Below are 16,193 nucleotides of genomic sequence, written 5' to 3' on the forward strand. Positions count from 1 at the left end.
CAAGAACAGGCTTGGAGGAAAGATCAGTTTGGGACACATGGAGTTTTAGATGCCTATTGAGATGTCAAATAAAGAGGTGGGGATATGGGAACAGGTGATAAGTCTAGGATGCAGATATAAATTTGGAAGTCACCAGCATAAAGGCCAAGATATTACATGAGATCACCAAGGGAGTGAATACACACTCTCACAGAAGGGGACCAAGGACTGAGCCCTGGGGCACATCATCAGGCTAAGGAGCCTGAGAAGGAATGGGAAGTTAGAAAAAATGTCAAGGAAGTATGGAGTCCTGGAAGCCAAGTGAAGAAACTGTTTAAAAGAGGAGGGAGAGACTAGTTTTATCGAATGTTTGTGAAAGATCAAGTAAGATGAGGAATAAGAACTGAAAATTTAAAATCCACTCCTTAGTCATACTAGCCACATTTCAAGTGCTCAATAACGACATGTGGATAGTGACATGACAGTGTAAACACAGAGCATTCCCATCATAACCAAAACAGAAACTGTCCACTGAACAGTTCTGATGTAAAGAAACAGAAGACAGAAAAATGAGCAATATGTAGGTAACTGCTAAATGTGGTGGTGGGAGTTTGTGGAAGTCCTCTTTTGATAACCTTTATCTTTCAAAACAGAAATGGGAAACAAGGCCACTAGCTGAGCAGGAAAACAGGAGAAAATGTGGTGGAGATCTAAAAAATGAAAAGACAGTATGACAGCTGAGCAGGAGAATGAGAGATGGAATAAGAAAGAATTAATGAAATGTAAACTCCTGTGGGAGTTGGGATTGTTGGAGTTCACCTAACCTCTTGACTCTGTACATGCATATCTTTTGCCAAACTTGGGCACTTTTCAACTATTATTTCTTCAAACACTTTTTCATACACACCCTCTTCCTCCTCTTCTTCCAAGGCTCCTCTGGTGACAGAAATGTTAAGATTTTTTGTTACAGTCCACAGGTCTCTGAAACTCTGTTCATCTTTTAAATGTTTTATTTTCTCTGCATTGTTCAGATTAAGGAATTTCTATTGTTCTATCTTCAAGTTCACTGATTCTCTCCTCTGTCCTCTCCATTCTGTTGTTGAGAGAACTGCTGAAGCATTTTTATAATGGCTGCTTTAAAATCTTTGTCAGATAACTCTAATATATGTGTCACCTTGGTGTCAGTATCTCTTGATTGCCTTTCTCATTCAAGTTGAGATTTTCCTGGCTCTTACCATGACAAATAATTTTCAATTGAAATCTCAACATTTTGGGTATCATCACATGAGACTGGACCTTATTTAAATCTTCTGTTATAGCAGGCCTCCTCTGACACCACCCCAGTGGAGAGAGGGAAAGTCTACTCATTACTGCTGTTGCTGCCAGACAGGGGTAGAAATCCGGGCTCCCCACAGTGTCTCCACTGATGTCACAGGGGTGGGGGAGGCCTCATTAATGCCTGGTGGAGAAGTAAATCTCAGCTCCCTATATGGCCTTCTCTAACCCTACTCTGGTGGGATGAGGGGTGGTGGTTGGAGCACCTCACTTTATCCTGGCATAAGTGGAAATCTAGACTCTATACTAACACTTTGCTAGCAGGGGTGGGGGTGAAGCCACAGTCCTTTCTGTGCTGTTTGTCTAAGGTCGAGTGGTTATTTTCTAAAAGTTTTCTGTCTTGCTAAGCTGCCCCTTTCCTGGTCCTCGGGCTAGAGAAAACAGGGTTTTCTTGGGGCTTTTTCAGCTTATACCTATTAACATTTCCAGACTGCTGATTTTTCCAACATCAAGTCTGAGATATATGAGACTAAAGGAAAACGCTTGGAACTTACGATTATGTCATTTTTTGGGTCTTGAGGTCCCTAATAAGACTGCCTTCTTCAGAGTTTTCTTATGTTTGTTTTATATATAATGTCCAGGTTTTTTAACTGTACTTATCATACAAAGAATAGGGGAAAATGACCTTCATTTATTTATGATTTTTTAAAATTTCCTTTTTCATATTCTATTTCTTTTTTTTCATATTCTATTTCTAAAGGAGTATCTTTTGTGTTTATTTACTCTGTGTTCCTTCTAGGTTTGTCTTTTAATCTGAAATTATTTTAGAATTCTTTCCTAACTTCTATCATCTCATTTCTGAATTTTTCTAGTCTTGGTTATATTGTTCTTTCATGTATTTTATCATTTTCTTATTGTATGTTAGCTTACTTTGGAATACTAAGTTATAATTTTTGTCAGTTTTTCTATTATGCTTTCACATTGAAGGGGTATTATTCTACTTATTCTCTTCTTTTTTATAATAACTTTCTATGAGATTTGACCTTGATATTTTTTCTGTTGCTAAATTTTAATTTTTTTAATTTAATTTTTTTGTAATTTAAAAAAAATTTTCCTGAACCCTTATAGGAGATGCTTGATTTAGCTAGTTTTTCTAGCTTCTCAGCTCACTAGCTCCTCTTCTGTTGTAGTGTAGTGTCCAACTATTTGGCACCTTACTTGAGATCTCCTAGCTCTGTTCCCCTCTCAGACTGTTATCTGGACTTTCTTTCTCTGCTGTCCCTGTCCTGTTCAATTTGAATTCTATTCCCAGCAGCTTTTCTTCAGTGTGGGACTTTCTCCTACAAAGAGTCTTTGGCTGGTTTTTTGAAAGTTAATAAGGCACAAACTGTTCCAGCACCTTCAGATCCTACTACAGATCCCTTGAGCTCATCCCCACTACTAGAACATGCAAAATCTTCCCAATTCCAGCTGCTGTTCTCAAAGCAGCTTGCTGAGCTTTCCAGCGGGTCTTTGGGTTTACTGCTGGTGGGCCCACCGCTCCCCTTTGCTTACTCCTACATAGATACTGATAGCACAAAGGTCTTGTAGCTGTCAATGGTTTAACCCGACCTATTTGTGTGGATGCCTTCTGACCAAGTTTGTTATAGATATTATCCATGTGTTTTTTATTTTGCTATCCTAGTTGTTCTCTGTGCTTTAGTGACTATGTTTGGGGGATTCAGAAACTATACTATTACTGCCATATTTCCAGAATTCCTTAAAGAACAGATGCTGATTTTTGACAATCTTCATTAGTAGAAAATGTTTAGAAAAACTTTCCAGGGCACAAAATCAGCACAACAGTAGGTGTTCAAAAATTTCTCCCCAAAGTCAAACTCCATAGCTAATTCCACTGTGAAAACATACTCTCCCTTCAGGATGAGCAGCATGGAACCAGCAAAAGACCTTGAACCCTGGGAAGTATTAAAGAATGGCATAATTTCCACTAGCAAACTATAAATGCAAGCCGTTTAACCTATAGAAATGTTAATTAAATTAAGAGGCAAAGCAATCCCCTATTTATATAGAACCTATTATATATATCTAACACAAAATCTGAGAGACAGTGTCTGGAAAAGATGAATTGTTCTTTATTACAGCAATGAATTCTTTGTGGCTCCCAATTTCAAAAACTAAGAATATGTCCCCAAAAGTCTAGAATACAACTACTAAAATACTAACAGAGATTTTCTTCAGGAATGCAATTACTAATGATTTCTTTTCTTTTTGCTTATCTCTACTTTAAATATTTTCAAAATGGAAAAGTAAGCTTCTTGTAAAAATTTTTAAAACAACTTACGCTAGAACCATGTTGTAATCTGAGTGGTTGAACATATATCCTCCAACAACCCACATTATATTTCCATTGACCACAGCTTTGTGAGAGGCTCTGGGGAGCTTTAGGTTAGAATATTCCTCTTGTGTCCAAAATGACTGGTTAGCTGGTACAGGAACTGAACATCCAGGACCTAATAAAACATAATAAATTAGCTTCACAAAATGCAGCTTTAAAATTACTGCAATTCAGGAATTCCCTGGGAGTCCAGTGGTCAGTGCTCTGCACTTCCACTGCAGGGGGCCTGGGTTCAATCCCTGGTCAGGGGAACTAAGATTCCCACATGCAGTGCAGCAAGGACAAAAAAAAAAAAGAAAACTATTGCGTTTCAAGTTTGAATCATCTAAATACAACAAATTATCTAAAGAATATTTACAGTCTTTCCTTTAGCATCTAAATATCAGACATATCCCTTTAATTTGTGCTTTCAATTTACTCAAAGGTAGTGACCAAGGGTAATCTCTAATAAAATTCAAAATCACATACTTTCTAATGAAGACCTGACCATATCTAGGTTAGGATTTTTTAGTAATGAAATACTTGCTTAAGCAGCTCTCAGAGGAAAGAGTGTACAAAGGAATTATTAATTCAAATGAAAAACTTTAGGGACTTCCCTGGTGGTGCAGTGGTTAAGAATCTGCCTGCCAATGCAGGGGACATGGGTTCGATCCCTGGTCCAGGAGGATCCCATGTGCCGTGGAGCAACTAAGCTCGGGCGCCACAACTACTGAGCCCGCGCACCTAGAGCCTGTGCTCCGCAATAAGAGAAGCCACTGTAATGAGAAGCCTGCGCAACGCAACAAAGAGTAGCTCCCACTTGTCTCAACTAGAGAAAGTTCACATGCAGCCAGGAAGACCCAATGCAGCCAAAAATAAATAAATTTTTGAAAAAAACTTTAGAGCTAAAATGTAAAGACTAGTCCTGGGAGTATTACAAACCATCCATTTCCAAAATCAAGAAACTCCTTTTTTGAGAGGTTTGGCTTCTGCTCCAACATTTGCAAAGTGGTAGGTAGTCAAATACTTCAATTATTTAACTGCTCAATGTCAGCCAAACCGAACAAACTAAAGCATCTAAACAAGCACATTTCTGGAAATTCAAAATAAATGTGTTCAAGAAAGGGGTAAATGTATTAAAAAAACCCCAAAAAACTAAATCAGTAACAGCTGCTATCACCCACCCCTTGAAGAATTTGCTAAAGGGCTTCTTTAATAATCTGTATCTGCAGATAATTCCAATAACTGACTGCTTTAGGATTCTACTGTATAATCAACCCCAATTTTCTCTGAATTTATTGAAAGTTTCTGTGGAGAGGCCATTATTGTCAGCTCTTGTTCCACCTCCCAGCTTGGTTCTCTATGTCTTATGGCTGAGACCAAGTTCTCTAAATTCATGAATGAACTGCAAAGACTGTTAAACTGCTCCACATCTCTAGAGACCACAACCATACATCTATGAATTCAAAGATTTGTAAGAAGCTGAATAAAGAGATATGAAAATTTAAACGCTTCCTGATATTTGATTAACATAAATGGTACAGATATTAGGAATAAAGTCAATCTACAACTTATTAAACTAGAAACATTCTGTAAATTGAAAGAAAAAAAAAGAAACAAAGAAGTTCCTACCCTGCCACTCTGAGAAGCAGGAGCATCCTCTGACATCACTTGAATTGCAGATGCCTCGATGAGGAAAACCACAGTTATTTACACAGTGAGGGATGTCACATGCTTCACCTTTCCAGTTTTCAGAACATTCACATTGAACAGTGTTGCTGCTATTACTGATCTTACATTCTCCTCGGCCTGAGCAATTATTCGGACACATGTCAAAACTATAAAAATAGTGGGGGGAAATTAAATCAACACAAAGCAACTTTTTGATTAACTTAGCAGAACTTCCTCCTACACAAGGCTTAAGAAATCTTACTGTCTAGCCAGTTCATTCACAAGCGTAATTGCAGTACTTACCATTTAGCCTAAATGGGATCACTCAACCCTGCAGAACTAGGGCAAGTAATAAAATCAAATTAAACCTGTTGGATTCTCATAAGAAGAGACAGTTAAAGAGATTACAAGAAGAGAAGAGATTCTTGCAAAATATCCAGGCTTAGCTCCTTAAGGACAGGATGACTATCCTAATTCTTGGTAGCCCACAAATGGTGAGCATTATAAAATTGCCAAATGCATGCTAGCAAGGCTGGAGAAGAAAAGGATAAAACAAATTGCAAACAATACACTACCATCCTCATTCCTCTGGATAGTCTCTAAAAGTTTACAGAATTTGCTTAAGATTATTGCTCAGATTGGTGTGTATTAAATTCCTTAGCAAGTTTATCTACCCATCTCAGATGCAAGAAAAGGGAGGGGTAGTTTAACTTAATACATGAGTTTAACCATAAAGTGTTGCATAGTAACGTGACAATGATATTGACAACACTTTGAAAAGACATAATTCTGATTTTAAAAAGGGGGGATAACAGGATTAGCAAGATACTGTAAGAGTGTAAAGAAAACTAAAAAGGAATTTTGTAGCAAAGCATGCCAGAAAATCAGGAATCAGTTACAAAACAAGCTAATTAACATTCACACCTACACCCTAACGTCAGTTCACGATACATTTATAATAATATTTTATAAGTATGTGTATATAGTATTTTTATAATCTATGTTATAATATAATATAATAAATGCATATGCCTACTTTTCAAACCCAGGCTTGTGATGAGCTGCCCAGGCTGCTAAGTCACAAACCTTGGGTACCTGAAAATCTGAATCACCATACCAATCAAGATAAAGATGGCTTTAACTAGGGTTGAAAGACTACTGAGATTCTGAGAAAATGGGCAAGAAAAAGAACCCAGTATAAAGGTTACACATGGGGGTTATCAGCTATACCAGGAGTTGTCAAACGTATTGCGTAAAAGGCCAGATAATATATATTTTAGGTTTTGTGGGCCACAGAAGTTCTTTATCACAGACCCCCTGCTTATGGCATTTTATGAATTTAACTACTTCTGAAAATAAACATTTCTTAGGAAAAAAAGGTAAAGACAGAAGTTAGCTTCTCTCCTACTGCAACAAATTCCAAAAGCTGCCCAGAGTCTGTCTGTCTACATTTCCTTTGTAACCTCAACTAAGTTGTCATCAATGGGCCAACTACTGAGTACATGAAAACTACTAATATTTGTTAAATTGTACTTAGCAAACTCCTCCAAAGTTTTTATCCATTGGCAGGAATGGATAATGCCCCTCTTTTCCAGGAGACGCTCAACAGCAGCAAGACCTGGGTTGCAACTCTGGTCCCACTGCTTTGACAATTTACTTTACCTTTTCCTGCCACTTGCCTCATTTATAAAAGAAGTAGAAAAACAGTGGCTGTAACTGAGTTTTTAAAAGAACTTTAAATGAGAAAATTCACGCAAACTGCTTAGCATAATGCCTGGCACATTGTAAACCCTCAATATGTTAGTCATTATTATTGTTAAAACAAAGTATACAGTCTTCTGAAAAAAATCACAAATATTAGACTTAAATATCTTACTTGTAAGTGATATTAAATCCAGTCAAATTATAAGCAGCATCACTAAAAAAATGCAGCAGGGCATAACCTGATGTGGCAACGACCTCTGGGACAGTCTCGTTGCCATCTCTCTCAGGAACAATGAGGCCACTGAAATGAAAACACATGTCTTATAAAGGGAAGCATAATCACAGACACATCACATGGTGACAGAACACAAATTCAACTGGATTTCACCCTTGTAATTTAAAAAGCCACTTATAGGAAGAGGGCCAAATTCCTGTGATAAATGCACAGGAACAGATCTGAATCTTTTGCTAAGCTCTTCTCTATTCTAGGTTATATATATATATATATATATATATATATATATATATATATATATATATATATATATATATATTTTTTTTGCGGTACGCGGGTCTCTCACTGTTGTGGCCTCTCCCGTCGTGGAGCACAGGCTCCGGACGCGCAGGCTCAGCGGCCATGGCTCACGGGCCCAGCCGCTCTGCAGCATGTGGGATCTTCCCTGACCGGGGCACGAACCCGTGTCCCCTGCATCGGCAGGTGGACTCTCAACCACTGCGCCACCAGTGAAGCCCCTAGGTTATATTTTAAATGAGATTTGAAACCGACGACCCTATTCTTTTTTTTTTTAAGTAAAACATTTTATAATACTCCTTTGAAAAACTGAGTAAACCTCCACAATCACAGAAAGTAACAAACTTTATGAGTTCATGGATACCAAACATATACCATTGAAAGACATGAAAAGTAAAAATAGAAATAAAAGTTTGATATACAAACATCCATCATCCCAATACTATTAGCATTCTGATGTACTTTCTTTGTTTAACTGATACCATGTTACATATCATATTCTATTTTACGGGTAATATACCATAAGCATTTCTATGTCTCTAAGAGCTCCCTCAGAACTTTTAGAACCTTACTCAGAGCTCAGCCCACAACAGTATCTGTTGGGTGTCTACAAAGAGAAAGAATTACCGAGTCAAAGGGTCTAAATGATGGCTTTAAGGCTCTTAATCCATATACCAATTTGCTTTCCAGAAGAGAGATGGTGACTTGAAATCCCACCGATAGAGAATGAAAGGGTCCATCCCACCTAACCTCGCCAACAAGGAGAATTACCAGTCCTACTTTAGTTTTGCTAATTTAATATGTGAAAGTGATTTTTTTAACCTGTGGTTTTGAGCTTCTCTTATACTCCTGAGGTTAATCATTTTTCCTATGTTTACTTGCATCTTTTGCTTTTCTTCATATGCTATCTTTTGCCCAGTTATTGTTCAGTACCACCATCATCTCACTCAGTTAAAGCCTAACTCCTTACCAGGCCCTGTGCAATCTGTTCCACACACACAATCCCATCCGATGAACAAACGTCTCATGTATTACAGATGGTCCCCGACTTACAATGGTTCGACTTACAATTTTTTGACTTACAGTTTTTTGACCTACAATTTTTTGACTTTACAATGGTACAAAAGGGATACACATTCAGTAGAAACTGTACTTAGAATTTTGACCTTTTCCCAGGCTAGCGATATGCTGTTGATACTCTCTCACGATGCTGGGCACCAGCACAAAGCTGTAGCTCCCAGTCAGCCACACGATCACAAGGGTAAACAACCAATACATGTACAACCACTCTGTACCCAGACAACCTTTCTGTTTTTCACTGTCAGTACAGTATTCAAAATTACATGAGATATTCAACATTATAAAATAGGCTTTGTGTTAGATGACTTTGCCCAACTGTAGGCTAATGTAAGTGTTCTGAGCACATTTAAGGTGGGCTAGGCTAAGCTATGATGTTCGGTAGGTGAGGTGTATTAAATGCATTTCAACTTACAATATTTTTAACATACAATGGGTTTATCAGGACATAACCCCATCATAAGCCAAGGAAGATCTGTACTCTCTTCCTTTCACTGGCTCAACCCCAGCCACACGGGCCTCTTTTCTTTCCTAAAGCACATACTTTTGGGCTGATGACTATCTCAAATGCTCATTCATTATGACCTAGCAATTCTATTTCTTAGTAGAAGAAACACTTGCTCACATACACAAATATATAAGAATCCTCACCGCAGCACTATTCAGAATGAGAACAGGTTGAAAACCACCTAAATGGTCATCTGGGAGCTGGATGAATGAGTCATTACATACGTTAGGTCTGCAGGACTGACAAGGCGCTCATCAAGGCATTCTGATGAGTAGGAATACAAACAAGCTGCAAGACGATGGGCCTAGTATATGTGTACATTTATGTGTATTTATACAAGTGCATATAAAAATGAGTGGAAGAGCATATAAGCAGGGTGTGAGGAGGAAGAAGGGATGGGATTTTCATTCAACAAGTTTTTAATATGCAGGCAGAACTAGGGGTTGCAAAACGGTGAAGCATTTTCTACTATGCATTCAACTAACAAATACTAAGTACTTACTACAAGTGAGGCACTGTTCTAGGTACCAGGAATACAACAGTGAAGACGTCTCTGCCTTTACTGGAGTTCATGCCAGAGAAAGAATAAGCCTAGATACGAACCCCCAACCCCTGGCCCACAGGTGTGTATATATAATGCCAGGTAGAGGTAAATACTATGAAGGGAAATAAAACAGAGTAAAAGAACAGAAAGTGCTACTTTAGAAAGGGCATTTAGGGAAGGACTCTTGGAAGAAATGACATTTGATCACAGACCTAAATGAAGGTTTCAACCATCATCATGCTTTCATCAGTTTTATATACCAGAATCCCCTAAAATGATGAGGGGTAAGTACTTGCAAGAGCAGGGCCACCGAGAAACACGTATGTCAAAAGCAATCTTGCCGTAAGAAATACTGGCACAGTAAAGGACTGGGGGACTCAGTCACATGTAGGACACTCTTTGTTATCTTAGCATGAGCTTCAGGGTCAGAGACGTGAGCTCCAATTCTTGTTCCACAAGCCTGTGCATGTCACTGACATCTCTGAGCCTTAGCTTCCTCAAAAGCACAATGAAAGAAATCCTATCTACCTCACAGCAATGTAATGAGAAACTGTTAAAGCATGTGAAGGGCTTAAATAGCACTAGTAGGTGCTCAATAAGAGATAGCTAATGGTATTTATTATTTATATGGTGGGGACATTTAAATGTATAGAACGAATGGCAGAATGGGTGGAGGGAGAAAGAATGGAGAGTCAGAAGGAGTGGGAGGGCCACCTGCACTAGATGACCACGTTGCTGGAGAAAGGGGATCAGCTTCCCTACTGTCAGAGAGACTTAGGCATTTGCTTCTTTTCACTTCAAAAACTTGTGACAGCTTCAGAATGTGCTTTTTCCCAGTGTGAAAATAAAACAACTGGTTTATGACAAAAATAAACTTTGTACAGAATAAATGAATATAAACCTCAACCCAGTGTGCAAGGCAATAGAAAGTGTGTGGGTGAGAAAGTGATGCTGCAGGCTTGCCGTTCAACTGTCACCCTGAGCTGCCTCCACCACCCTGTCCCCTGCCCCTAGGCAGGTAAATAAATGCAGGCTCAGTTTAGGCTGCAGCCAGCTGTTCAACTTGAGAAAATCAAGAACTGCTTGCCCTGGGGTTCTTCATAATCTTATATTGTAAACACAGAGTACCATTGTTTAGAACCATTTCTGAAAATAGCTGAACTAAAGATACTGTCTTAATTCAACATAACTGTCCCAGACAGATATAGGCTCTCTGAACACACCTGGGGCACAGTCTGACTTTCCCAACTACACTATGTTAAGTTTACATAGTTGGCAAATCCTCAGTTTGACACACCTCTCTCCTTGCAAAACTATACACGCAAGGACAGGCAGATGTGGAAGGTAAGCCAGATTTTTAAAGTCAGGGTTAGGAGCCTGGGGATGGGTCCAAACAGCATCTATACTTCTGAGTGGTGAAGGAGAGTCCACAGCCACAAAAGAGGTGCCTGCCTTTGATTACCTGCCACAAACTGACCACGATTTCCATGGGGTGCTGGACAGGCTGACTCCCGCTTTCACAAGACTTCCTCTAACAGCTCTGCATCACAGCCTAAACAAATGTCTCACCAGTATTTGACTTTCTTAAAAATAACAACAAAAACCTCTAGAAGGAATAAGAATTTCCTCAGAGAGGAAAACTATTCTCCCTGCTCTATCACCACTACCACCTCTGCATCTCCCTACCAACAGATCTGAGCAGAGCGAGCAGGTACTCCACAAAGGTGCTGCACTTATGCATTTGTTGAAGTGAATGCACCACAAAGTCATAATGTTGTGCAGCTGGAAGAGACTTGCTCTAGTGGTTCTCAAATTTGTCCAGTAATGGAACTCTGTTTGTTAAACAAATTTTATTCAGAATTTCAGCATATAAAAGATAATGTGATCAACCAGTTCAGAGTCAAATTAAACTTCATGGACTGCAATACACCCAGAGAAAACACAGTACAACACCTTCATTTTAGGCTTCAGAAGATGAGGACTAGAGTGCTTAAATGAACTATTCAGACTCATGCAGAGCCTTGGGCAGAACGCAGATTAAAAGTCCAAATCTTCTGAATCCTGTGTGGCTCTCTTTTTCTTTATTTGGCTGAACTATCTGCCGCCAGGCTCACTCCACTCTGGGCCCCCAGCACATCACCACTGGGTTGATTCCTCTATCCAAAGTCCTCCTGACCCAACAGCACTCCTCAGCTCCCCATCTTGTGACATTGCCTTATGACCTAAACAGTTATTTTCAAATTCTTCCGCACATCAATGCTTCAGGGGTTCTGTGTTTCAGGTAAATTTCAATTATTAAACATACATTATCTCACTATGATTTTAGAAAATGCACACTCAATTATGTCATAGGTTAAATTTTAACACAATCAATGCATTAATTTATACATTTCAGTAAATAAACTTTTTTATAGAAGCTTAAAAATCCTCCTGTTGTCTGTACATATACTGTGGCTTCTCTCAAAAGTCACTGACTAAAACAGTTATACCCTTCTGCTTGTTTTGTGGTTGCTGTTGGTTCACATGTCTGCTCATTAAATACACAGTCTGGGTGAACTACAGGGTTATGCATACCCTCTTGGCAGATGTTCCCACAGGGCTATTGGCAAGCTGATTCAAAGTGCCTGGCACATAAAGAGAGGACTCCATGAGTTTTGATTAACAAATGCAGTATCAAGTAAACCTCCAACAAGTACTATTATCATGATAACATCATACTACAGATAGTTTTTGTGCTGTGTTAAAGTTTGGGGTGCCTCTTGCTATAAGACAAGGTATGAGTCAAATTCTGGCATAAAGATGTATATGCCCAACATGTAGCCAATATTTTGATGCTTAGCATGGCCTATCCACGCTGTTCTTTGGCCCTCTAAGTGAATCTCTAAAACCCAGAAAATGGCCTTGGTTCTCAGTTCAAAGACATGTTGCAGAGATTTCTAAGCCAAAGGGAGTGGAGAAATACAAGGGCACATTAGTTCCCTGATCTCAGCTGTCCTTTGCCTCCTCATGTTCTGTTCACTCTCTGTTATCTCCTCACCTACAAGAGACATCAACCAGCCCCATGTGAGGAATACAAAAAATATTTGTTAAATTGATTTCTTTTAAAGTCAGGGAAATCAAATATTTGAGGGAAAGAAATCCAGAAAGTCAGCTGACAACTATGACTCTCTAAGGATACGCATTTTAGAAAAAATATATTTAAAAAATCCTCTATCAAGTAAAAGGAAGAAAAATAAAACAGTTTTGAATTTGCATGTGGTCAAAAATATAATAAACAACACAGCTACTTACTGTTAATAAAAAGTAAAATGTCAAAACAATTCAGAGCACCCCATGTATTTGGTGTTAAGCTGTTTAACAACAAACACAGAATATACTGTAGAAAAAAAATCACAACACGTAACTGGAATGTTCCTCATTCTCCACAGGTAACCACTGTTCATTTTATGTATACTCTTCCAAAACTTTTCCCTCACCCATATTAAGGTATATACATAATTACACATCACTCACACACACACACACACACACACACACAGAGCTATATCTGAATTCAACAAATAACTCCTGAATGCCTATGCAATGAAGAACACAACAAGGATCAAGATAAACATGGTTCCTGATTTAATTTTTCACAGAAATAATATATTCGATATATTGCTCACAAAACATTTTTAGATGTAAACTTCACCACCACCACAAGAAGTAGGTAAATTTGATACTACTATCACAACTTTATAGATCAGGAAACTAAAAAGAGAGGTCAAGTACTCTGCCCAAAAACTCACCCAGAAGCTACAGGAAACCAAGTTAGGACTAGCACACAAGTGATAGGACTCCATAACTAGTACTCTTTCCATGAAGTAAATGTTTTAAGTGATAAAAAAGGTGAATCCAGTAAGAATACAATCTAGGAGATACATAAATGCAGAAATCAAACAATGGTTAACCAGTATTTATATGACTGAGCTTACCTAAAGGCAGCAACTAGAGGTGCGTAAATTGAGTCCCCATCATAAACATATAAATGGTCCCAACTACACTCTGTAGCAAAATGATTGAAACGAAGTCTCATTATTCTATTTGGCCTGAAAAGAACAGAAAAAAGTAATTTATAATAATCATAATCACTATAAAACATTTGAGAAAAAAATATAGATTTTTAAAGAATTTATATATAAAGAAGAAATTAATAGTATGTAATCAGTACTCCTTCACTTGTCAAAGATTTCCTTAGTACTTTCTATGTGCTAGAGACCACTAAATATGCAATGGTAAACAAAATAGACATGGTCTATGCATCTTTGGGCCTTACAGTCTATACAGTGGCTATTCTTTACCAATCCATCAGCCTTTCTTATCAACTTAAGATTTCATACTACCTCATTTTACAAACACACCTGCCAATCCTCTAAACTCACCTGCCCCTCTGCCTTTTCATGGAACTCCCTGGAAGAAGCCCTGGTATAGAGAAAACCAAGCCATGCTGGAGAAAGTCACAACATTGGGTAGGCTGGTTCCAATACTGGTGCTTCGATTCTGCCAGCAGTCCTACTACTAGTTCTCAATTTCTATTTCAGACCACCCAGTCCCACCTCCCTGCTTATGCTCAGCACTCAGACAAAAATTTCTCAAATTCCCACTTTCTAAAATAGATACATCTACCTACTTTTCCTTCCATCTCTCAAATATTTAACATCTCCGTCTCATCTGAAACTTCCAAGTCCAGACTTAAATCTCTTTAAGTATCACATATTTTACAAAAAACAACAAAACACAAAAAACTTTAAATCCCAACTCTCCTTCCAGCTACTATCAGACCTATCCCTTTCTCCTCTGAAACTCCTCAGGAGACTTCGGTTTTCTCCATTTCCTCACATCCCACTCACCTTTTCACTCTCCAACCTGGCTTTAGGCCAAAGACTCTACTCCAAAAGTTCTTGGTAATATCAACACCATCTATATACTGGTGATTCCTAACTATATGTCTCCAGCCTGAACCTTTCATCTACCCCATACTTCTTGTCTAACCAAACAATTAAATAAATACATAAACAAGTTAACTCACATGGTGATGAATACTGGGAAGAAATTAAAGGAATGTGATGTAGTAGTACAACAGGTGGTGGGGAGATACCCCAGAAAGTTTTGGAAAAGATCAGAATGGCGAGAGATAAGCCATGTGAAAAGTCTGGGGGGACAATGTTTCAGGCAGATAGAATAACAGTCTTAAAGTTTTAGACTTTAGAAGTTGATGTGTCCAAGCAACGTGAAGAAAATCAGCATGTCTGAAACATAGCAAACAGAAGGAATAAGATAAGAAGTGAGTGAGAGGTGGGCAAGGGGCAAAGGTAAAAACCGGAGGCCAATTTCAAGGCTATTACAGTGGCCCAGGAAAGAGAGGATGGCTGGTGGTTCTTAAAATAACTGTAGAGTTGAAGATGAAGAGGATTGGGGAGATATTCTTGAGGGGAAAACTGATAGAACTCACTGACAGGCTGAATATGTGGATAAGGAAACGGAGGATTTGAAGTTTTTTGCTTAGTTTTATGCTTAGGCTGAGGTGGAGCAACCACTGACAGCACACTCAGAGCAACAGTGGAGAAGGATCAGATGGGAGTGAACTGGTAGAAAGGGCAAGGGCAGACAGCTCCTTAGAGCAGCAGTTCTCAGAGTATGGTCCACACAATGCCAGGGTCCCTGAGGCCCTTTTAGGAGGTCCAAGAGGTAAAAACTATGGTTATTTAGACTTGGATATCTGGAAGATATTTTCTTGAAAATGAACAAAGCAAGCCTGTATTTGTTGCCAAAGAAAATATAAGCTTTCAAGCAATAATGAGTTTTGGAAAATTTGTACCTACCACCCAGATACAACTTCCCAATACTTAAAATTTTCTGATGAGATTGATGGTGATTTTTAACTACGGTGATGTTTTAAATTTCATATAATGAAATATATCGACATCTGGAAGACCTGCATAATTCAGTGAACCAATATTTTCCGAATGTTACAAAATCATGCATGGGTTAAAGATCTATTTAAAGTACAAGAAAACCAATTAAAAAATTTTTTTTTATTTTTGGCCATGCCACACGGCATGTGGTATCTTAGTTCCCTGACCAGGGATCGAACCCATGCCCTCTGCAGTGGAAGCGTGGAGTCTTAACCATTGGACCGCCAGGGAAGTCCCATAGAAAACCAGTTTTAACTTAACAAGTTCTAAAAGTTCATTAGGATCATTTCAGATTCCACACTGCAATTCAGTTTTAAGAAATTACCACTTGTCCAGTTTTGGTCCAGTCTTCTAAGACTGTCCACAATTATTTTAAAGGGTTATTAATGGTTGCAATGCGAGTGAATGCATGTGACACTTTCTGCAAGAAGCTTTTAAGAAGCAGGTCTGCTTTCTCTGTACTTCCTCCTTCCCCTCCTGCTGGCTGCAGTTAGCCAACACTGAAGCTAATGAATGAATGGCAGAGCTTGGGTCCTACTACCAATGGGAAGAAAGCTGCCTGCTGACCAGGAACA

At 38.6% G+C, this 16,193-nt stretch overlaps 1 protein-coding gene across 3 annotated transcripts in view; it reads right to left on the reverse strand.

Annotated features, from left to right (window-relative positions):
• Nucleotides 1–16,193, reverse strand: part of ATRN (attractin) — a 175,929-nt gene that overhangs the window by 110,413 nt on the left and 49,323 nt on the right. For all 3 annotated transcript variants that reach the window (XM_067707613.1, XM_067707611.1, XM_067707612.1), the window contains exons 3-6: nt 13,639–13,752; nt 7,176–7,304; nt 5,261–5,466; nt 3,596–3,764 (exon numbers count right to left, since the gene is read on the reverse strand). In XM_067707613.1, coding sequence (XP_067563714.1) covers nt 3,596–3,764; nt 5,261–5,466; nt 7,176–7,304; nt 13,639–13,752 — 618 coding nt within the window. The remainder of the gene's footprint in view (nt 1–3,595; nt 3,765–5,260; nt 5,467–7,175; nt 7,305–13,638; nt 13,753–16,193) is intronic.

Source organism: Pseudorca crassidens, chromosome 15 (genome assembly GCF_039906515.1).
Source record: "Pseudorca crassidens isolate mPseCra1 chromosome 15, mPseCra1.hap1, whole genome shotgun sequence".
NCBI lineage: Eukaryota > Metazoa > Chordata > Mammalia > Artiodactyla > Delphinidae > Pseudorca > Pseudorca crassidens.